This window comes from Geotrypetes seraphini, chromosome 9, assembly GCF_902459505.1.
Source record: "Geotrypetes seraphini chromosome 9, aGeoSer1.1, whole genome shotgun sequence".
Classification (NCBI taxonomy): Eukaryota; Metazoa; Chordata; class Amphibia; order Gymnophiona; family Dermophiidae; genus Geotrypetes; species Geotrypetes seraphini.
The window spans coordinates 135,503,990-135,527,761 of record NC_047092.1 but is presented as its reverse complement, the minus strand read 5'-3'; the positions used below and the strand labels follow the sequence as shown (position 1 = coordinate 135,527,761).

The 23,772-nt window shown below is 41.6% G+C and overlaps 1 protein-coding gene across 3 annotated transcripts in view; it reads left to right on the top strand.

Moving 5' to 3' along the window:
* PIK3CB (phosphatidylinositol-4,5-bisphosphate 3-kinase catalytic subunit beta) overlaps nucleotides 1–23,772 on the top strand; it is a 596,095-nt gene that overhangs the window by 524,715 nt on the left and 47,608 nt on the right. For all 3 annotated transcript variants that reach the window (XM_033957959.1, XM_033957960.1, XM_033957961.1), the window contains 2 exons: nucleotides 6,083–6,192; nucleotides 11,907–11,985. In XM_033957959.1, the coding sequence (XP_033813850.1) occupies nucleotides 6,083–6,192; nucleotides 11,907–11,985 (189 nt within the window). The remainder of the gene's footprint in view (nucleotides 1–6,082; nucleotides 6,193–11,906; nucleotides 11,986–23,772) is intronic.

Sequence of the window (23,772 nt, the reverse complement as noted above, 5' to 3'; positions counted from 1 at the left end):
CCCCAGGTCCAACTTCTCTCCCTTTCTCTTCCCAACTGCCCCCCCATCCCATCTCTCCCCCTGCCTGCCTGCTTCCCTTCCCCAGGTCCACCATTTCTTTCTTTCTCTTCCCAACAGTTCTCCCTTCAAGTATCTCTTTCCCTCTTCCTCCACACTACCCCAGGTCCAACTTATCTCCCTTCAGACCATTGCCTATCATCTCTCTCTCTGTCCTCTGTTTCTGGTCCCATAAGCTCTCCCACCAGGTCCAATCTGCCACTTCTTTTAATACCCTGCCCCCCCCCCTCAAAAAAAAAGTCCAGGAGTAAAAGCAACTGGAGGTTTGAATAGCCCGGCATTGGACGTTGATTTGGGAGAGCCTGTCGCCCTTTTGAGCCTTGAAACATCTCTTTCATCTCTGCCCTCCCTTTACCCTCTGTGTCCAGCTGTAATCGGAGCTCTGGGGCAGGAGACTCGTGATCCAGGAAGTGGATGCACGGGGTCTCCCAGCGAGGGCATAGAGTCAACTGCAGAACAACTGATGACTACAATCAAGAGGGCTGAACGAGTATCAGCTCCCACAGAGGCTTCCTTGACTGATATCTGGCAGCTGCTTCAACGGATGGAAAGTAAAATGTCCAAATTCACAGAGGAGGTAGCTAATATTACAACTAAGTTGGATAGTTTAACAGAGACTGTGGACTCGATGAAAATGGAGATTTCTGTCCAGGCCAGGCAAACACTGGAAGAGTTAATACAATTGCAACAGTTTAAAGTAGCTACAATTAAGGATAATACTTTAATTTATAGGAAACTTGAACAGATTGAAAATTATAATCGGCGATTAAATCTTCGCTTCCTGAACTTTCCTCTTGCTCCAGGTGTTTTACCTAAGGACTTCTTAAGAGATATTTAAATGAGAAATTAAAAATACCTTTAAACAATATTCCTCCAATCAATAAAATTTATTATTTGCCAAACAGAAAGGTTTCACAAAAGGAAGCGGGAAAAAAGAATGGTCAAGAACTTCAGATTGACTTTGGAAATGTGTCTTTACTTCTTGAACAAACTTTAACAGCTGACACAGAGAGAAGCTACTCTTTTGGTGTCTTTTTTTTGGAACAGAACGCAAATATGATCTTGAAATTATATTTCAAGAATTCTCAGAAGTTATTTGGAGGTCAGAAGATATAGTTATATCCTGATGTTTCTAAAACTACTCAGGAGCGAAGAAAGGACTTTCTTTTATTACATCAAGAGACAATTAAGTTAGGTGCTACATTTCTTGCGTATCCCTGTAAGTGCCTTGGGTGTTAAATATACATTTTATTCTCCAGAACACTTGAAACAGTTCCTAGATATCAAGAAAATCATCAAGGAATGATTGGAAAGGGGATTGTTTAGATTAATTTAGTCGTTGATTCATGTTAAGCCTTTTTCCTCAACTGACTATGTAATTAATTTCTCCTTTAATGATTATTTTAGCACAGGGGAAGAGCTTGGATCTTTATGAGACTGAAGAAGAGAGGGCTCCTTCCATAAACTGTCTATCTTGTGTCCCTTCTCTCTGTATATGATTCATTTCAGCTTCACCCCCTCTCCATTTTTCTGTCTCCACCCCTCCCCTATGCACTGGCTTCTCTTTCTTCTCCTTTCCTTCCTTCCTTCCTTCCTAACCATTCCACCCTATGGTCTGGCATCTCTATCGCCTTCCCTTCCCTCCCCCCATGCCCTGACATCTCTCCTCTCCTTCCAGCTCTCCCCTCCCTCCATTATCTGGCATCTCCTCTCCTTCCTTTCTCTCTCTCCCTCCTTCCTTCCTTTCTTTCCCCTGGCCTGGCATCTGTCTCCTTCCCTCCCCCCCATGCCCTGGCATCTCTTCCTCCCCCTCCATGGTCTGGTATCTCCCTCCCATGGACTTGGCATCTCTCATTCCTCTCCCTTTTCCCTCTTCCTTCTCCCTCTTTCCCTCTCTCTCCCCCCAATTGGGTGCAGTAGCAGCATTTCTTTTCCCCCTTCCCTGTGTAGAAGCAGCATTTATCCCTCCCTCACAAACCCATCAGCAGTGCAGCATTCACCACCAAATTACCCCTCCTGGCCAAAGTGAAGCATTTGCTTAATACCGCTGATCCCTTACCCATTCTCCAGCCGGGTCAAGCAGAGCACTGGATTGTAGGCCTTGTCCATGGAGCAGCGCTGTAGGTTCCACGTGGCCAGGCGCAGCAAAGGTTGGCACTTGTGCATGCTGGGGAAGGGCTCAAGGGGTGTGCGCACCACCTGCAGTTGCCACGGGCTGCCGGCAGGGAGCTCAAGCTCTTCACTCTTAAGACTCAGCGCGCCACGGCCCGGCTCACCCCCGGCAGGGTCATCAGCTCCTCCTCAGTGGCCTCGTTGATGTTCAGTCACTCTGGTGGTGCTGAACTTGCGGCTCCGAAGGGTCTTGGGGAATGGAGCGGTGGCAGCCCATGGTGCTGGCCATTTTTTTTTAAGTTATTGATGCTTCCGATGATGTTTAAGTGCCTGCATCATGTGTTCAAAGCCATGGGTAGCGGCTTCCACACGCCTCCTGCGACTGATCTGGAAGCGTTCCTCTGACGTCGCAATGTCAGAGGGAATACTTCCAGGTCAGCCGCAAGAGGCACAAAGGATCTGCTGCTCACAGCTTTGAACAAATGCTGCAGCAAGACGGAGGATGGAGCCAGCAAGACTGAAAAACACCTGGGGGCGGCAGAGGAAGACACCGCATCACCCTCGAGCGTGAGCGGGGCCGCACATAATAATACCCGTGGGCCACGGGTTGGACACCCCTGCTCTAAACCAATTTAACGCATTCCCTGCTGTCCCAATATTATCAAAAATATGAAATAAACTGATCGACCAGATTGAATACTCAATAAATCAAATTGCATAATAAGAGCTTGTTTTCCTTTACTTAGTAAATGTCTGATCTGTGTCACCAAAGTTCCTAATGCTGTCTCTGTGCTGCGATCAGCAGAGAAATCAGATTGAGGGTTATGGAAATGTTAAATTGGTCTAATAATCTTTCAATTGTTTTGTGGTCAGATCTTCCATGATTTTAATCATAGAAGGGATATGTGCTACTGGTCTGTAGTAGATAGTATCATTTAAAAAAAGCTTTTAAATTTTAAATTTTAATTAATAATTATTTCACCCCCAATGTTTGGGAAATTTACCTAGCAAAAAGTAGGCTCTCAGATAGCTCAGCAGTGCAGCTCTAAAATTCACTGATGCTTCTTCATTAAATAAGTAGGAGAATTATCTAGCATACAGTGGGACCCAGCAAGGTGTTTTGGGTTTTGTTTTTTTTTGTTTTTTGCTATTCTATTTAGTTCCTTTGAGGATACAGGTGGAAGATATTCTAGATCCTCTCTACTGGGAATTTATTTCTCTTCTGTGTAATTTAATAAATGTTCTTCTAGGTTTTCATCTTTGGTTAATAGCACAGTTTATTTACTTTAGTTTAAAATAATCTGCTAGCTTGAGAGGCTCTAGAGGATTTTTCTAGAGGATGTTTTATGGAGTCCAGGCAGTATAGGAAGGAAATAGTGCTACTCAATGCAATAGATTTCCTTTTAGAAGTCAGCTCTTTGAGTTAGGTATAGAGAAATATAGAAACATGATGGCAGATAAAGGCCAAATAGTCCATCTAGTCTGCCCATTTGCAGTAACCATTATCTCTTTCTCCCTCTAAGGAAGCTAAGACTTCTCTGCAGGAATGTTGGGTACTGCATGGAGTCGCAATGAAGTTTTGCAGGCCTGCTTTCAGGTGCCTTTGGTAGGAGGTTGACTAAAAACATTTTACCAGAAGTGGGCCCAGATAACCACAGAGCTTTGAGTTCTAAAAGTGATTCAGGACAGTTACCCTCTGGAGTTTACTCAGCCTCTTCATAAGGCATTTCTGGAATTTCCCTGTTATTCTTGCTTAAAACTGGAGGTAGTTTGACAGATCTTAATCATGTTACTTCAGTTAGAAGTGATGATTCCAGTTCTGCTTCTGGAAGGGAAAACAGGAAGATGTTCAATTTATTTTATAGTTCCAAAGAAGAAGAAGGTATCTTCTGTTTTATTCTCAATATCAAAGCAGTCAACAAATTTTAATGCAAAGCTTTTCAGTGGAAACATTTTAAGATTGATGATGTGGTATGTAATGCAACAGGGAGGTGGTTTTGTTTTTTACTAACCAAAACTTTTCTACACATCCCCATAAGGAAGTCTTATCAATGCTACCTGATGTTCACAATCTTGGAACAGCTGTTCCAGTTCTGTGCTCTCATCTTTTGAACTGGCCACAGCACCATGTAAGTTTACAAAGGTGATGTGGTAGTGGCAGCTGCCTTGTATAAAGAGGGAATTTCTGTCCATCCTTATTTAGACAACTTAAGAGTAAATTTGTTTCAAAAATGCAAAATAGTCACACAGCAAGTGATGCATATCTTACAAGACTTAGAATGGGTTGTCAATTTCTCTAAGAGCAATCATACCTCATTCCAAATGTTGTAATATTTGGAAGCAAAGTTCTGCTCTCTGCAAGGTAAAGTGTTTCTTCCCAGAGTGAGACGGAAAATATGATGTCCTTATATCTGAATTAGACTCAGACTTTTCCTTTACTGTTTTTCAGAATCTTAAAAATTAGGGTAATGCAGTTACCTTTCACAAATTGGATATGGGATGCATGTTGAAATATTACCTGCAGAATATGGAGATAATAAGGAAATTGGATAATTTGGACTGGTCTGCTGAGATGATATAGAAGGGTACATTAGTTCTTACCTGCTAATTTTCTTTCTTTGAATCCCTCTAGCTCAGACTAGTACTCACATATGTAGTTCTTAAGCATCGGTTTGTTTTCTGTTTGCTAAAGTGTAAAGATTTTGATTTTGACTAGTTCGTAAATCCATGTGGGATCTTTAGCCTGGAGAGCTTTATATTTAACCAGTGATTCTCTGTTGTTTAATTCATTAGTTCCAAGGAAACTCCCTCTCCCCCTCCCCCCCCCCCAATAGGCTTTTTTTTTCCGCTTTCTTATAAATACCAACTGGAAAGGAAGATTGCACAGGATTTTTAAGTCACAACTCAGTAATTTTCAAGTCTCCACCTGCTAGTAGGACAGCCCAAACCCAACAAACCTAAGCATCTGAACTAATCTGAAGGGACTCAAGGAAAGAACAAATAGCAAAAAAACTAATTTATCTTTTGTTTATTTATGTGGATTTGACTTGTACTTTTTCAGTTGTAGCTCAAGATGTTACCTTCAGATGCAGTAGGTATTTGAACAAGATTTATTTTTATTGAGAGAAAATATTTATCCAAAAGAAAACAATTACAGTTAGAGGTGGGCCTTAAGATTAGTCTTATAAATACCAATTAACAAATGATTTTTCCACAGATGAGGTCTATTTGATTGCCATCACATTCGTCATATACCTGGAAATTATGGCAACACTGGCCCATGTCCAAAATTGTACTGAAGGTTTTTGTTTGTTTTTGGGGGAGGGGGGGAAAGTCAGATTATTTCTAGCTATTATGAATTGCTGTTGATGGTAGAATCTATCTTTAAAATGGGATTTGGGAGAGAGGTCTTAATTTTGAAAAGAGAAGGAATAATATCCTTCAAAATGTGTAGTTGCTTTATTCCTCTAAATCAGTTCACCACTTCAAATGTTACCTTTTCCATCTGGATTCTATATAGCTTTTGATACTTTTTTTTTTTTTGGATCATTCTAATAATTATTCAAAGATGGTAGAGTACTTACACTTTGAGTGTGATTGTAAAACTACAAAAAGGCGGTATACAAGTCCCAATCCCTTTCCCTTTTGAGACCATGTGGGTCCTGCCCTGAGCTTTCTGGGAGAGTGGGAAATAAATCAAAATAAATAAATAAGATGTGGCACTACTCTGTGCTGTAGAACCTTAAGAACATATGTCAATGATCTCAAATGATTGTGTATCAGCAGCTTTGGATAATTCTTTTTTTTTAAAAAACTAGTATAGCAGATAATAAATCAGTTTACATTAGTTCAATGAAAGAAAACATGACTACACTATATTTTACATAAACAAAATAGCTCTGTTTTCTTACAGTATTGAAAAATGTAAATACATGGACTCTAAAATGAAGCCTTTGTGGATAGTCTACAGTAGTAAAGTATTTGGAGGAGATCCAGTTGGAATCATCTTTAAAAATGGTGATGGTAAGTGATAACTTTAAAAATAAATATTTTTTGTCCTGAGCATATTTCCCTCTCTTCACTTCTATAATCATTAGGAATTTTTTAAAATATCTTTTTTTTGGGGTGGGTGGGGGGAGAACAGGAGAGAGTAGAGCAACAGGGAAAGATGAAGCTGTGTAATGTCACAGGGGAAAGACACTGCCATCTGGCTTGCTCACTACAGGGCTACAGATTATTTTTTTTTTGCTGCTTTTACTTGCTTCTGCTATCTGGAATGTCTGGTCACACCCTATCCTGCTACAGAATGTGGGTTGCTACTAAAGGGGCAATAGAAAAAGGAGCTCTTTTTTGGAAGCAACCAGGAGAAAGACTAAGGAAAAATATATCTGTCGTCTTTTGGGGGTGGTGGGTGTTTTTAGTAACATGTTTTGTGGGAATTGTCCTTTTTCTTTGTGAGAGAAGAGGAAATGAATGGGTAGTTATTTTTGTTACTGAAATTAACAAAGCAGGTGGCACCGTATAGACTACTGTCAATTTTGTTAACATCAGACTAACATGGCTAGCCCTTCTAAAGTCTTTATTATTGATTTATAGTTGTACACTTCTCCCTCCGGATTCGCGGTTTCAGTATTCGTGGATTCGGTTATTTGCAATTTTTTTTTTGGTAAAGGAAAAACTGCATACCGGACCTCCCCAGATCTTACCTGGTAGTCTAGCAGGCTATCGGGGCAGGAGCGATCTTCCTGTGCTCCTGCCTCATACAGATCACTCATACAAAATGGCTGCGGGGAGTTCCCGTTGTAGTCTCGAGAGACTACGGGAACTCACGGCAGCCATTTTGTATGGGTGATCTGCACGGAGTAGGAGCGTAGAAAGATTGCTCCTGCTCCGAAGCCCGCTAGACCACCAGGTAAGGTCTTGGATGCCGGGGGAGGGTTAGAGCCATTAAGCAAAGGAACCAGTGTGCTGTGGTTTTCCAAATACAAATAATCGCCGCCTCCCATGCCCCATGCGCTTAGGCCTGCCTTCCAAGCCCACTGGAGGGTAGAGCTGTCAGTCAGAAGGTCGCACTTCCGTCCTCCTACGAGGTAGTTTGTTGAGTAAGAGATGAGATAAAAAATGGTTACACTTCTCCCTCCGAATCAACAAGGTAAGGTCCGGAATGCCGGGGAAATGTGGGGGGTGGGTCAGAGCCGGCCCAAATGTTATTCGTGGATTTTCAATATTCACGGACCTGCTCTGCCCCTAACCCCCGCGAATATTGAGGGAGAAGTGGATTTTCTCTATATCCTGTTCTGTTATGATGTATATATTTGAAATCTTGTAAACTGTTTTGTGTCCTACTCCTTTTTTGAGTAGAGCAATTTATGACTTAAAAAGTAGGTTTGTTAATGTATTAGTTCTACATTTTTTATTAGGTTTTGGTTAACTGGGTAGAGGGTGGGGTAGATGTTGTGTCATTGACAGAAATTAAATAGGATAGTATATTTTGATAGATTAGCCATATTTTATATCTTTTGGCACACTGGAATTTTCTTTTGTCCAATATTTTATAGTAGTATTTTCCTTCTATAAAAAATATACTCCTGTGTTGAAGTTGGGCTACCTCTCTGTTTTGCCTTTCAAACAACCAGCAAGTAATTATAAACAAATCTGCCCCCTGGAGTTTTATGAACTTTGAAAAGTGCTATGAGGGATGTTCAATCATTTATCTACCTGACTATGAAAGAAGCAAGCTCTTTGAAACAAGTCTGTGCATGTTGTGACATGTCTGAGGGTTACTCGTGCACAGTTGTGGCTCAGTGTGAGTCTAACATACCAAGAGACAGGATGTCAGGAGAATCCTCATGCGAATCAAGTAAGAAATTTATAGATTTGGAGTACCGTTCAGTGATAAAATTTCTCACAAAAGAAGGGAAAAAGCAAAAGGAGATCCATGAACACATGACTAGTTTATGGTGAATTTGCCCCATCATCCTACAAAGTAAAATTTTAGAGCAAGCAGTTTAAGTGGGGTAGAGAGTTCATTGAAGATGACCTTCACACTGGATGGCATGTGGAAGCGACTTTCACGGAAATGTGCAAGAAAGTTGAAGATTTAATTTTGTCATACAAATTAAAGTTTCCCGAATAGTTGAAGAAATGGGCATCTCAGCAGGTATAGTTTGCAAAATAATTCATGAAAAGTTGAGCATGTCCAAGGTTAGTGCAAGATGGGTTTCAAGAATGCTGATGCCATGTCAGAAGCCACAAGGCTCCAGTGCTGTCAGGATAACTTGGAGATGCTCCATGAAAACCAAGTGAATTGTTTTCATTGTTTGGTGACTGGAAATGAGACTTGGATCTATCACAGAGATCCTGAGTCCAAAATGGAGTCAATGCAGTGGAAACACAAGTTAACCCTATTCCTCAAAAGTTAAAGATAGCAAAATCTGAGGCAAAATCATGTGGCAACTGTGTTCTAGGATGATGGACTTTTGCTTCTGGAGTTCGTTCCACACAAGGCAACCATAACCGGGGAGAGTTTCACCAACACAATGATCGCTTTGCTGGAGTCAATCAAGGAGAAAAGATGAGGAAAACTCACAGCAGACATGCTGCTTCTTCATGACAATACGCTGGGGCACATGTCATGACAATCACAGGCTGCCATTCGAGAATGGGTTTCAGCATTTGAACCATCCCAGTCCTGACCTGGGTCCCTCGGATTTTTTCCTGTTCCTAGTTTTGAAGAAATCTCTCCATGGAGAGCGGTTTTCAAGTGATGAAGACGTCAAGGAAGCTGTGACAGCCTGGTATTGAAGGTCAAACAGAAGAATTCTTTTCAAGGGGGTTAAAGTCATTGCAGGAAAAGTGGATGAAGTGTATGGAGCTGTTGGGACTATATTGAAAAAAATTTTTGATAACTCTTTTCTTTCCTACAGAATTAGATAAATTATTGAATACATCTCGTATGTATGAGTTATGCTATGATTTGTAAAAATATTCAAAGCCTCAAATGTTTTTTATATTTTGCTGTCTAAAAACTATAATTCAAAATACATTAAAATAGGTGCTTGTTTCACTAGTCTACACAACATATGCGATACTTTCATTGTAAAAACCCCTTGAATCAATACTTCCTGAAAGCCCATTTGGCAGCAGTAATAGCTACGAAATGATTAGAATAAGTGTCTACCAATTTGCTTAAAAGAGTGGTGCAACTTTTGACCATTCCCCTTTGCAGAATAGGAGAAGCTCTTTTGGGTTGGCTGGGGATCATCTAAGGCAGGGGTGTCAAAGTCCCTCTTCGAGGGCCGCAATCCAGTCGGGTTTTCAGGCTTTCCCCAATGAATATGCATCAGATCTATTAGCATACAATGAAAGCAGTGCATGCAAATAGATCTCATGCATATTCATTGGGGAAATCCTGAAAACCCAACTGGATTGCGGCCCTCGAGGAGGGACTTTGACACCCCTGATCTAAGGAATGCAGTCTTCAAGTCTTGCCAAAGACATTCTACTGGATTTATGTCTGATTTTTGAGTGGGTTACATGAGAGCATTCACATTCTTTTTACTGAGCCACTCTATTAATTGCTTTTCTTTTGTACTTAGGTTTGTTGCCCTGTTGAAAGATGAATCTTCTCTCCTGTCACAGGCCTGTGGGAGAATAGAACAGGTTTTCCTACATGATCTGCCTGTACTTTGCACCATCCATTTTTTCTTTATTTTCATAAACCTCCTTGCCTCTGCTGCTGTCACTAGCATGCTTTACTGTAGGGATGTGCTAGCAGGATAATCTGCTGTGTTTGTTTTTACATCACACATGTTTAAGATCAGAAAGTTCCACTTTGGTCTCCTCAGATCAAATCTTCTTTTGTGTGCATGCATTGTCCTTTTAAACTGCATATTGTATAGCTTTTCTTGGCTTCCTTCTTGTCACTTTCCCAACAGGCCACATTTTTGGAGTAATTTTGAATAGTCAACATTTTGCCTAGTCTTACCCACAGACCTCTGCAGTTTTAAAAGTAATCTTAAGCCTCTCAATGATTTATCTCTACAGTTTCTCTAAGGCAACAGCTACAGATATTTCCTTATCAAGACAGTGTCTTGATGGTGCCAAATGAGTTCTGCTGTATAAAAATAGACCTGATGCTGCCCCAAAGAATAATGCAAACACATTGACATTTTCTTATAACCCTCCCCTAACCATTGTCTGTCAATAACTTTTTTTCCTGGAGCTATTTGAGCAGTTCCATGTTTTACATGTTTAGACCTTTGCTTCAAAGTTACTTGCTACAACAGAAAATGCCTGATTCTTCATCAAAGAATATTTAAATACGCTCAATTATTGTAACTGGACACTAATGGGCTCTTTTTAACTTAGGGACCTCCTTAAGTCAGCTTTTGAAAAATATTCAAATTTGGCTTTCCTATGACAGTGTGAAGATATGTAATCATGACTTTGTTTCAGAATTTTTCTGTACACTATATTTCTGCAATTTTTATTTTTTTGTTGAATGTGCATGTATTGTGTAGATCAGTGAAACAGGCTCCAGTGATACAATATCAAATACTATGTTTCTAGTAAACAAGTTAGAGAAATTGTCTGATACCCTCTGGAAATCAATCTTTTCTTGAGAAGGGTAACATATGCTTTCAAACATTGTAAATAAAGGTATAAATACCGTATATACTCAAATATAAACCAGGATTTTAGGCCAAAAAATTAGCCCCAAAATGGGGGGTCCCGATTTATATTCAGGCCAGCACCCATCCACTCTCCTCCAAGACTATTGCAGGCCTCCGCTGGGCTGCCAGACTCTGCACTCTGTCCTGTCCATCGTACCTCTGCCACTGGAATCCCTGGTGGTCCAGAGGTGTAACAGGCAGGAGCGAGCTTTCTGTGCTCCTGCCCTGCTGCTAACCCAGTCAGTCGCTACTACAAGTTCCGGGACAGTAGAAGAGAGGCACCAAGTTGGCCCAAGCAATCTGTTGCCACTGTTGCTGGCAAAAAGTGAAGAAGTGAGGTTTGAAGGGAGCGGGATGCTGGCGGAAGATGAAAGAGAGGTGCTGGGTTCACGGCTTTTTTTCACTGGTCCTGCAACACACCTCCTGGGTGCTACCAACACAATATTGTGTCGTGACATACTGGTTGAGATCCGCTGATCTAGAGTTATCTATTTGAGTGTCTGGTGTAATGTTCACCACTCTGATATAAAATATTCCATATTATGCATTATATAACAGGTATTGTAGGAGATTTCTAATTCTTGGCTACTTTATAACCTTCAATAACAAATGCACGGATAACCAAATGTAATATCGTAAGGAAAACTGTTTTTGGAACTGGAATCCTAACAAAATTAATACTATATCCACTAGAAGTTCTGTTTTTATCATTCACTTAATCTGTGAAATCATAACTTTCAAGTAGGCATTTTAACATAATTTAACATCCTTATGAATTGCTTTCCCTCCCTCCAAAGGGCTACAAAGCACTGTAAAACAATAATAAAGTACACTAATCAATCAACATATTAAATGGCAATAAAAAACCATGAAATCAGCAGGATAGGTTTGGGTTTGTTCTGTTGAACAAATTTTATGTTGGGTGATAGTGTGATATCAATTGTATATCACACACATTTTTGATATCTAGTAAAATAAATTACATTCTCAAAGACAGTTGTAACTTTTTAGCGATAAATTTTTAGAACAAAATGGAAAGATATGGGGTTTTTTTCCTTACAGATCTACGACAGGACATGTTAACGCTTCAGCTTTTACGTTTGATGGATATGCTGTGGAAAGAATCTGGTCTGGATCTTCGGTAGGAGATGTTTAATGAAAATATTCCTTGTCAAAAAATGCAGATATCTCTCTATTTTCCAATTCATATAAATCTGTGGGATTTTGTTTTGTGACATTTCATAGTTAAGTCAGCCATTCCCAAACTAGAGATCAAGTAAGTTCTAGACTGGATCAGAATAGCTGGTGAAATAAAGGTGTTCAGTTTTCTATTTATTTTAGAGTTACTGTATATAATAAGTAGCACATGTAGATTTTTATAGTAAATTATAATTCTTTGGTTGAGTTTACTCTCATATGAAAGAACCAAACTAATTGAGTGCAAGCACCAAAGGTAGTTCTAGAATTTCAAGAATGCTGGCATATCTACAGTACTCTAATTTTAAATTTGACTGCTATTCAGAAGTCTTAATTTTACAAGGCAAGAAAAGAGCCAAAATGGTTGCCATTTTTTCTAAGTTGCAGTGACTGTAGGACTTGTTGGACTCCATTCAGGTGTGAGAAGTCAAGCCCTACAAAACTCACTGTTAAGGATGTTGCTCCCTTACCCTCAGCCACAAAATTCTGACTGCTATTATGATATGTCGCTAATCTGCAGTACCTCAGTACTGTAGGTTAACACACATGGCATATTTCAGTTTGCATTGTAGTATCTGGGAATATCACATATTCCTGGCTACAGCAATGTAAAGAGAGCAGGAGGGTGATTGATTTAAGAAAGAATCTCCCCTCCCCTGCCTGGCATCCATCAGTGGTCTCCTTGGTGTAACTAGTGAGGAGGGCTGGAGCAATACCCAATTACTTCTGCTCAAATGGTGCCCGAGTTCAAAATGGTGCTAGGAACCCCCTAATGAAAGTCTCACAGCCCTAATTCTAGGGTTAGACTACCAAATATGGGAGCAAATGGTTAGCACTGCAAGCTGAGAACCAAAGAAGCCAAGGTTCATATCCTGTTGACACTTAACTTCCCATTGTTTCAGGTGTACAATGCTTGATTCGATGTACTATGCCTGTGTATCAGGGATTGTTAAGTTAATGTAAATGTTTAGCTAAGTGATTATTAAGGTATGTGAAATAGCTGACCAGCCTTTGATGAAATGGGGCCCTGAAATTTTTGTTTTAAAGCTTGTTATATTTATTCCTTCTGTTCCCCTTATGCTTGAAATCTAATGATCAGTACAGTAGACTCTCAGGTATCTAGCACCCATGGGGATTGGTTGATGCTGGATAGGTGTAATTTGTTTGCTTGAAAGTTACTCTAAAATAGTTTTGTCTCCCTTCCCTTCCCATCTCACTCTCTTCCTCTCTCTATCATCCCCCCCACTCCTACTTGAAGGTCCAGCATCTGTTCCTCCCTTCCCACCTTCCTTTCTGGTCTGGGTTACTCCCCCCCCCACACACTTATGGGTCCAACATCCATCCATCTCCCACCCCCACCCTTCACCTGCTGGTCATGCTGGACCCTTCCCCCAAACACACTTATGGTCCATCTCCCCCCTGCCGGGGTCTGCCCTCCTCATTTATCTGAAGCAGCAGCTGGACAGCAGAGGCAGCACTGTAAACAGGCTGCCCGCAGCCAGCCCCAGAAGGACCTTTCCTCTGCTACATTGGAAGTGACACAGCAGAGGTAAGGCCCTGCTACGGCTTGCCGTTAGCAGCCTGTTTACAGCTGACTAGCTGTGTACAGGCTGAATAGCAGTTTACAGGCTGACTAGCTGCTGCTACTTCTTTGGATAAGTGAGGGGAGGTTTGTAGGTCAGGATAGCTGCTGCTTCAGAGCTGGAGGGAGGGAGTAGGGTTGGCTGGTCAGGACTGCTGTACTGCTGCTTCGGAACTGGAGGGAGGGAGTGGGGTTGGCAGGTCAGGACTGCTGATTTGGAACTAGAGGGAGGGAGGATGGCAGGTCAGGATCGCTGCTGCTTCGGAGCTGGAGGGAGGGAGTGGGGTTGGCAGGTCAGGACTGCTTCATTGGAGATGGAGGGGGAGGGAGGTTGGCAGGTCAGGACTGCTGCTGCTTCGGGGCAGGAGGGAGGGGGTTGGCGGATTAGGACCACTGCCACTGCTGCTTCAGGGGCATGAGAGAGGACAATTTTTTTTTTTTTTTGCTGGTTGGGTGAGAGTGTCGGTTGCTTGAGTGCCAGTTAATAGGGATTCTGCTGTAGATGAAATGATCTTTTCTTCCATATGAATTGTTTAGAACTGTTTATACATGATGGTGTTGCCATCATTTTGTAATTTGTAAAAGCTTTTTGTGGCACTAATTTTAATGGTTTTATTGGTCCTTTAGAACAGTGAATGACATAAATCAGTCTTGTTTTCAGAATATCCATCATGAGCATTCTAGAGATGAGCCTACTGAGAACAGGCAAATGTATCTTCTGTATATACATTGTAGCCAACTCTTAACCAAGTCCTGTAGGAATACAAGCATCTCATTGACCGAACATAGCAAAAAAAGTCCAGAGCTTCCCAGTGGTAAGAGTTCACTGCTCTTATCACTGCAGGTTCAGTATCTCTCTCTTGTTCACAATGCCCCCCTCTCCACGCATGGTCCTTCCATGGCTGTTTACCAGTAGTGGAACTAATCAAAAAAGGCTGCTTCAGAACATAAAAATAGCCTTACTGGGTCAGACTGATGGTCCACCAAGCACAGTATCCCATTCTCACGGTGGCCAATCCAGGTCACTAGTACCTGGCCAAAACTCATAGAGTAACAATATTCATGCTACCGATCCAGGGCAACCACTGGCTTCCCCCATGTCTTTCTCAATAACAGACTATGGACTTTTCCTCCAGGAACTTGCCCAAACCTTTCTTTAAACCAGCTATGCTATCCTCTCTTACCACAACCTCTGGCAACGCGTTCCAGAGCTTAACTATTCTCTGAGTGAAATAAAATTTCCTCCTATTGGTTTTAAAAATATTTCCCTGTAACTTCATTGAGTGTCCCCTAGTCTTTGTAATTTTTAACATAGTGAAAAATTGATCCACTTGTATCCATTCTACTCCACTCGGGATTTTGTAGGCTTCAGTCATATCTCCCCTCAGCCATCTATTTTCCAAGCTGAAGAGCCCTAACCATTTTAGTCTTTCCTCATATGAGATGAGTTCCATTTCCTTTATCATCTTGGTCGCTCTTTTTTGAACCTTTTCTAGTGCCACTATATCTTTCTTGAAATAAGGAGACCAGGCTGGCCCTTCTGGGGCCTTCCCTCTGCTGTGTTCTCACCTCATCTGATGTGATTTCCTGTGATTAGGGCACAGCAGTTGGGTTTGAAGCAGCGTATTTTGATGCGACTGCCAGCGTCCAGTCATAAATATGAAGGCCCACAGGGATGGAGAGAGGCAGCAATGCCAAACCCATGGGAGGAAAGGGGAGAAAATGAAGCTGTACCCATGGGGAGGGGGGTTGAAGAAATACTGGATATGTGGAAGGAAGGAGAGAGATAAGTAGGGCTTCAGGGTCTGGATGGAGCAGTTGGTAGAAGAGAGGGGAGAGATGCTGTACGGGGGGGGGGAACGGGACAGAGGGAAGAGAGAGAGTTGGGAAGAGTGGCAGGGGAAGGAGAGAGAGATGCCAGACCAGAAGGGGGCTTGAGGGAAGAGAAAATATGCTGACATGGGGGTATGGCAAGAAAGGAAGCAAGAAGAGAGAAACTGGACATGGGGTAGGACAGGAGCTTATGCTGGGCATAAGGGAATCTTAGAGACAAGGACACAGAGGGATGATGGTGGACACAGGAGAGATGCTGAATGAGGAAAGGACAGGTACACTAAGAGAACATATTCTGAAAATGGGGGAGGATAGGGATAGGGGGTGGGGGAGACACTGGACAGAAAGGATAGGGATACAGAAGAAAGTTGGATGGTGGACATGGAGTGAGAAGAAATGTCAAAAGAACTTCTTTTACAGCAGGACTGGTAGTCTTCATCGGGATAAACCCCAATTAATTGTGAAGGTTGTAGACAGCCCACTGTTTGTTTTCATGCTCCACTTCCCATCACTCTAGGATGAGCTTCACCCCCTCAATCTGTCTGTCCTGCTCATTTAATCTTTATTATTTTCAGGTTTTTTTATTATCCAGTTAAAGGCTTTCGGTGCTTCAGAGGATCCTGGTCACCCCAGGGCATCTCTAACTGCAAGAACATACAGACTGTCAGGGCTGAGGTCTGTAGCCCACAGGCAAATGCCTCACATAATTCCTGTGTGGCCAGTCTGCATCAGTTCTTAGAACTTAGGGTCTGTACTCCTGGGAGCAATCTCGCCCCAGGTTCATCCGCAGTGGGCTTGACTTGCTCACCCCTGGTTCATCCGCAGTGGGTTTGAGCAGAGACAGAGCAGATCTGTGATTGTTTATTCAGGATTGGAGCCAATTGTGTATCTCTACCCACGATGTCACATGGCTCAAGTGGGAGATCAGAGGTCCAGCTCCACGGCAGGGACTGGATGACAGTCTGAAGAAACAAGCCATCTGTTGGACTCCAGGCTTGCCTGAAGCAGAAATATTTTCTCACTTCTGATCTGAGTTTCCCTATGCAGCTCCAGCACGCAGCATGGCATAGTAAGGCTATTGCAGCCAATGGGGAAAATTGGGATGGGGGAGAGTCCTTAAAAGTTAAGTTGTGAAGGATCAGGACTCTTACCACCCCAAACCCCTTCCCTTCATTTTTTATGTTGGCATATTTTCTCCACGGGCCATTTTAGGTGTCAGAATCACCATTATGGTGGCCATCTTGAATTTCCTGATTTTATTTTAAAAACCTCTATCTGCTTAAGTATACCTTATTTTCATCAGCATACAGGTGGATTCATGTCAGATTTGCATAGGATGCCTATCTGAAGGGGGTCATTGTTCCACGTGCCACACAGCGCATGAGGGGGTGCGGGAGCTTCAGGCTTCTGCTTCTGGTGATTTAGGTGCTCAATCAGAGCATTTTCTGAGCCAGAATTTCCGTCAGGAGATAGAGAAAGCAGACTTGGTATCCCTGTCGAAGTGCAACCAAGTGCCGGTGGACAAACACTAGGAGCTAGTGCGGGAGATCCTGCCAGGACCCTCTGAGCAACCTGAGCAGTGATTCACTTCTGAATTAATACGCTTGATGGATGAAGCCTTTTTAGGTTTCAAAAGCTGACCTAACCCCGTAGGGGCCATGGCGGAGGTAGTGCCAGGATTTTTAGCAAAAGATGCATGGCCTACCCCAAGGAGACGTGCAGATTTCACATGGACTCAAAATCTATTGGACTCAGAGGACAAAGGTTCAGAGTCCTTGCCTTTAGTTTCTCATTCAGGGTCCTCAGCTCTGGGAGATTCAGCATACCAGCTGGGAGGGTCTGGCCAAGATCAGATGACAGCTGTGGATCTCGGAGAGGATCCGAGGTTACAAAGTTTATTCAAACCCTCTGGCTTGCAGGGTTTGATTGCGGAGGCACTCCAGGAGCTAAAGTTGGAGCTGCCGTAGGCCTTCATGCCTCAGTGCCCACTCATGAGCAGCACCAAAAAACAAAATGCCTGTTTTCCCTCACATCCAGAGATTACTAAGATGTTAACAGATCACTGGAATGTTCCCAAGGGACCCTTAGGGGTAGCTAAGCCAATGCCTAAGCTGTACCCAATGGATGCTGAGGTTCAGCAGTGGTTTGCTACACCTAAAGTGGATTCGCTGGTGGCTCAGGTTACGAAGTGCCCTTCACTCCCTAGTGAAGGGAGTAGAGTCCCAAGGACACACAGGACCACAGAATAGATGATGTTCTCAAAAGACAATTCAAGGCTACCATGCTGGGACTGAAATCAGCACTGGCAGCGTCTTATATTGCTAAGGCAATGCACTCTCGGCTAAGCAGGGCTCTGGATCCGGACAGCAATGCTAACCCCCAGTTTTTCTTGGAGTGGGTTGATTATGTTGCAGATGTTGTGTATAACCTTTTCGCAAGGTCTTAGCTTACGTCATCTGATCAGGCAGTGGGTGGCAGACTCTGCCTCCAAGACAATCCTGAGCAACCGCCCCTTTCAAGGACAGTTGCTCTTTGACAAAGGCCTGGATAATTTAATGGCTAGTATGGTGGATTGCAAGCTGAAATCCTTACCAGATAGCAGACCCTAGAATGCAAGGGGGTCCAGTAGAGGAAATTTTTGTGGCTCCCGGCAGTTTTGTCAGTATTCAGGAGTGACCTTCTGTTAGGACATTTCAGGGCCAAAGACAAAGGTTTGGGAGCATCAGGTGTCTTCAACGGTCTGGATCCCATTTTTCTGTGGCTTCTAAGAAACAGCAATGTGCCAGGATAACAGCTGTTCCCTTGAGGGTGAGGGGCAGGCTGACAGAATACTGGACACAGATCTCTTCAGATCAGTGGGTGCTGGAGGTCATTTGTGAGGGGTACAAGCTAGAATTCTGCTGGCCCCTCTCAGACCTTTTTCTCACTTCTCCAGCAGATGGGAAGAAAATGAGATTAACCAGCTTTTAACAAACTAGAACCTTTTTTCTTCTCTTATAGGGTCTTTATTTTAAAAGTCAAAACAATTTTGATAGCCAAGAGTGTGGTTTTCTGTCAGCCATGGTTAAATGATACTTTTTACCTTGCATTCAATAAGGACCAGATTTATTTATAACAGTCCCACATATAGCTTCCAGAGTTTACTTTGCCCAGGGCCTGCTTGGAGTCTGCCTTTTCTTTCCATTCATTTCTAAAATGTGCTTTAAATCTGAGTAGAAAAGTAAAAACATATTATTCCAAGTATGTAGAAATATTTCAATATATTCCCTGTGCAATAACAGAACTGGGACCTAATCCTTAAAACAAAAGAAAAACCACACAACTCTATGGAAGATGACTACCAGCAATTAGGTGTGTCATGATTCATTAATGCCATAAACCACAAACCAAGCAGTATTTCAGTGTGTTTCAGAATTTATATACTTATGGAAAAAAATATGTATTGCTGCCTGCAACAGTGTGGGCCCCAGTGTTGCTTCACATCAGATTCCAAATGGTCACGTTTTCAAGATAACATAGCGAGGAACTCCAGAGTGACTTGTGTCAGTTAGAGAAATGGGCAGAGAAATGGCAGATGAAGTTTAATGTGGAAAAATGCAAAGTAATGCATTTAGGCAGAAAGAACAAGGAACACGAGTATAGAATGTCAGGTGCAACTCTGGGTAAGAGCGAACAAGAAAAGGATGTGGGTGTACTGATAGATAGGACCCTGAAGCCGTCGGCACAATGCGCGGCAGCAGCAAAGAAAGCAAAAAGAATGTTAGGCATGATAAAGAAAGGAATCACGAGTAGATTGGAGAAAGTTATAATGTCACTTTATAGAGCGATGGTGAGACTACACTTGGAATACTGTGTCCAACATTGGTCTCCCAACCTAAAGAAGGATGCAGAGATGAGCAACGAAGCTAGTTAAAGGTATAGAGAACTTGGAATACGAGGAACGACTTAAGAGACTGGGATTGTTCTCCCTTGAGAAAAGGAGACTGTGAGGGGATATGATCGAGACTTTCAAAATACTTAAGGGAATCGACAAAATAGAGCAGGAAAAAAAATTATTTCCAATGTCTAATGTGACATGGACAAGAGGACATGGACTGAAGCTAAGGGGGGGACAAGTCCAGGATGAATATCAGGAAGTTCTGCTTCGCGCAGCGGGTGGTGGACACCTGGGATGCTCTCCCAGAGGAGGTTATTGCGGAATCCACCGTTCAAGGATTTAAAATCAAACTAGATGCACATCTCCTTACGAGAAGCATAGATGGATATGGGTGAATAAAATTACACCACATGCACTCCTGGCTGGGCCTCCGCGTGTGCGGATCACCGGACTTGATGGACCGAAGGTCTGATCCGGAGATGGCAGTTCTTATGTATGCAAATTAACCCTATTCATGGATATAACTGGTGCTAGGCACACACATATTATGCAACAGTTAAAGGTCCCTGGACTCGCTCAATTTCTGCACATATCTCCACTCCTCATTTCACTAACAAGTTTCATTTACCGTATATGAAATTTATCAGGAATATTCATGAGCGCTTGGGGCTCACAGGACTGGAGATGTAACGCATAGCAATAAACAAATATATTTTTGTCTGGTGTTCTTCAGAAAGACTCATGTAAAACATTTGTATCTTTGCCCAACATAAAATCATAGCTACATATTTTTCAGGTTGTGATAATTACATAGATCTAGTAAAGAGCGTCTAAATATATAGTAGCACATAAGGCATCTCTTTATCTGAAGAAATTACCAGTATGTTCTCAAGCTCATGTACATATTATACATCTTTAATGAAATGTAATACAACCCATTAAAAAAAAAACTAGCTTTTTATAACTGAGTTTAACTACCAAACTGTTAGGTGCTACTAAACATTATCATAGCTAGGACTGAATGGGCCCTTAGTAGAAAAATTAAGATGGCCCTTATAATACTATCCCACTCAAGGTAGTGGGGGTGGGGAGAGAACAGAACCTTTTCGGACTTCCAATAACAAAAGCCTTCATAAAACATTTCTGATCTATATAAAAACTACATGCTAACAGAATTCACACACAAAACACAGACAAACACTCAAAAGCGACTGTATGAAACGAGCTGCAGATCTGTAATAGACATATGAAAGCAAAAAAAAAAAATAAAAAGCCTGACCTGGACACCTCAAGAAGTTGGACCCTGAAAATAAAGCAATACTAGAAAAATAGAAATAAATGCAAGATATCAGAGATGTTCATATTCCAATTAATATATTCAGAATAAATCTTTTTTCTACTTATGTTTAAGCATTGCTTTGGTCCAGGGTGAACAAAAATCAATGATTTAAAAAAATCAGATTTTAAAATAATTTAAATTGGATTTTTTTTTAAATAAAATGCTTTTTGAGGAAAAATCTATCTAAAGATAGTTTTCTATTTAAGACACATTGCAGTCCAAAAGTTATTCATCATTACTACTACTATTAATTTTATAGCGCTACCAGACATATGCAGCACTGTACAGAGTCACAAAGAAGACAGTCTCTGCTTAAAAGAGCTTACAATCTAAACAGACAAGCCAGACAAACAGGATGTCATGGATACAGTTAAGGGGAACAGTTAATCTGTTGACTGAGTTGGTAGGCAGTGGGGAGTAGGATTATGGATTAAAGGCTATCCAAAAAGGTGGGTTTTCAGTCTGCTTTTCAACAAGGTAAGGTAAGGGGCTTGGCAGACAAACTCGGTTAATTTATTCCAGGCATAGGGGGTGGCTAGATAAAAGGAATGAAGTCTGGAATTGGCAGTGGAGGAGAAGAGTACAGCTAAGAGCAACTTTTCTGAGGAGTTTTCTGGGAGGTGTATAAGGAGAGAAAGGAGAGATATTGAGGGGCAGCAAAATTAACACACTTTTAGGTCATCATGAAATAAGGATTAGTTTTTAATTATGTAGCATGAGGCTGTATTTTTATGCAATGTTTTGGTAAGTCTTGATGGGTGGAGTCATGTCCACAATGATCCTGTTGTATGTGCCCGTAAAATAACAAAAGGGAATGCCTTTCTTGCAGAAACAATTGATACCTCATGAAATGCACGTACAGCAGAATACTTACAGGAAGTACAACAAAAGCTATAATAAAATATGAACATAAATTCAAACGTCTAGTATGTGGTTTAATCACAATTTAATGATGCAAATGTATCCAAGATGAGAAGAAATTTAGAAGATCATGAAGAGAATACCAACCTGTTAACATATGGTTACAGTGCTTATTTGCTGCACCTCCTGGCCAAAGACTTCAGTATCTAAGAAATAAAGATAGTGTGTTGAAAGTTCTGGATTTGCAAATAATTTTGATTTGTTACTTGGAGGTGACCAATGAGTTCCAGCTGTCTGATCATCTCTTCATGCTTACAAATGTGGCACATCAGATGAGACCGCATCTAAAGCAACCATATCCAGATAGATCAGGATGGCCATATCTTCCGCCTATATTGGAAGCAGAAAGCAGTCTCCAGTGGCAGTGAAGGTGCACTGCACTCGCAGTGTTGTGTCATCTTATTCAGAGTCTAGAGCAGTCTCACCTACAGAGATTTGCAGGGCAGCCACTTTGGTCCAATTTCCACATGTACACTAAGTTTTACAGGGTGGAAAATAGCAGCTGGGCTGGACACCATTTTTGGGTCCTCAGTGCTGGCAGCAGGCTCATCATTTGCCATGCCCTAGGAACAGAGGACTGCTCTGATACGTCCCAGTGGTCAAGGCTACCAGTCCTGTTGCATAAGAAGGTAAGATTAGGTTCTTACCTTGCTAATCTTCTTTCTTGTAAACAGGAATGGTAGTCTTGACTGACTGCCCTGTCTGATATATACTAGCCTGCTTTCTGCTTCAGACGTGCCTTCTAAGTTAGAAGTGAAGAATTTACTTATAAGAGCTACAGAACTATTGGTGCAGATGGCACACAGGTAGGTGGTTTCTTCTTTTTTACCACTTTGTTTCGTTTAGTTGTGGTTAACTAGCATTGTTCTTTAATGTTTTTATTTAGAATAGAACAGACTTAACATAGTTTCAAGGAGGTCTCCCGCACCAGTCTCATGTTTGCACTCTAGGACTCACGAGAAACTTTGGTACAGCCTGAGAGGATGGAGCTCATCCCAGAGTGATGGAAGGTAAAACATGAAAACAAACAGTGGGCTCTCTACAACTCTCGCAACTAATGGGGGTTTAACCCGATGGTCAAGACTACCATTCCTGTTTACAAGAAAGAAGATCAGCAAGGTAAAAACTTAATCTTTCCATAAAACCCTGGGGAGAAAGTTGAGAAAAAACAGGGAAAAGTAGAAAAGACACATTGGAACCAAAGCAGGGTAGGTTTAATTTAAATCAAATTGATTTAAATCATGGTTTTCTAGAGGCTCATTCTTGCTGGTATAATGTTAATATTTACAACTAGATATCATCAGAACAGGTCTGGCCATTAGAAAAGTTCTTTTTTTTAAATTCTTTATTGATTTTTAAATAATAACAGTGCACTACAATATGCTGCTCAAAACAGTCCATTACAGAGATGTGGTGAGGTCCAGGAGATGGGTGGGAGACGGGGATGGTTCAGAGTTAGCCCTAAAAATGATTTGCAATTTTTTCTTATAAATGAGGGGACTGTGAACTTAACCCTCGTGAATATGGAGATGGGAGTGTATATGGGTCTTCCATCAATTGTTCTGAAAAATTAGTGTCTGTCTAAAACACAGCAATTAGACTACTTACTAATGCCCGCAGATACAATCATGTCACTCCTCTTCTAAAAAAGCATCTCTGGTTACTAGTGCTTCCTGATTCAGGAAAAAAAAAATTTCAATTCAATTCAGCTTATTGAATCGATTTTTCGATTCGATTTTCCTGCCCAATTGGGTGTTTTTTTCCAAACATCCTGGTGGGTTTGTTTTATAGCCTCTTCACCCCTTTTGCCCTCTCCTACCCACACTGGTCCTGTGGTGTAAACAAAATAAACAAACAAAAAATACTTTCCTCTCTGTTAATTCTTAGCTCACGTTCGCGGTCCAACACCAGCTCTGGAAGGATACACATTTCAAATTTGACATATTGTAATCACAAAACAGAAAATAAAATTATTTTTCCTACCTTTTCTTGTGACCTTCATATTTTTCAAATCATGTTGGTCCCATTTTATGCTGGATGTCTTCTGATCAGGCTCTCCTTCTTTCTCTGTTCTAACCATCCATCTTCCATCTCTGTCCTCCCCTTCTGTTTCCCTTTCCTCCCCCAAAGGTCTGGCATCTTTCTTATTTTCATCTCCATTCCTCTGCAGCTACAGCGA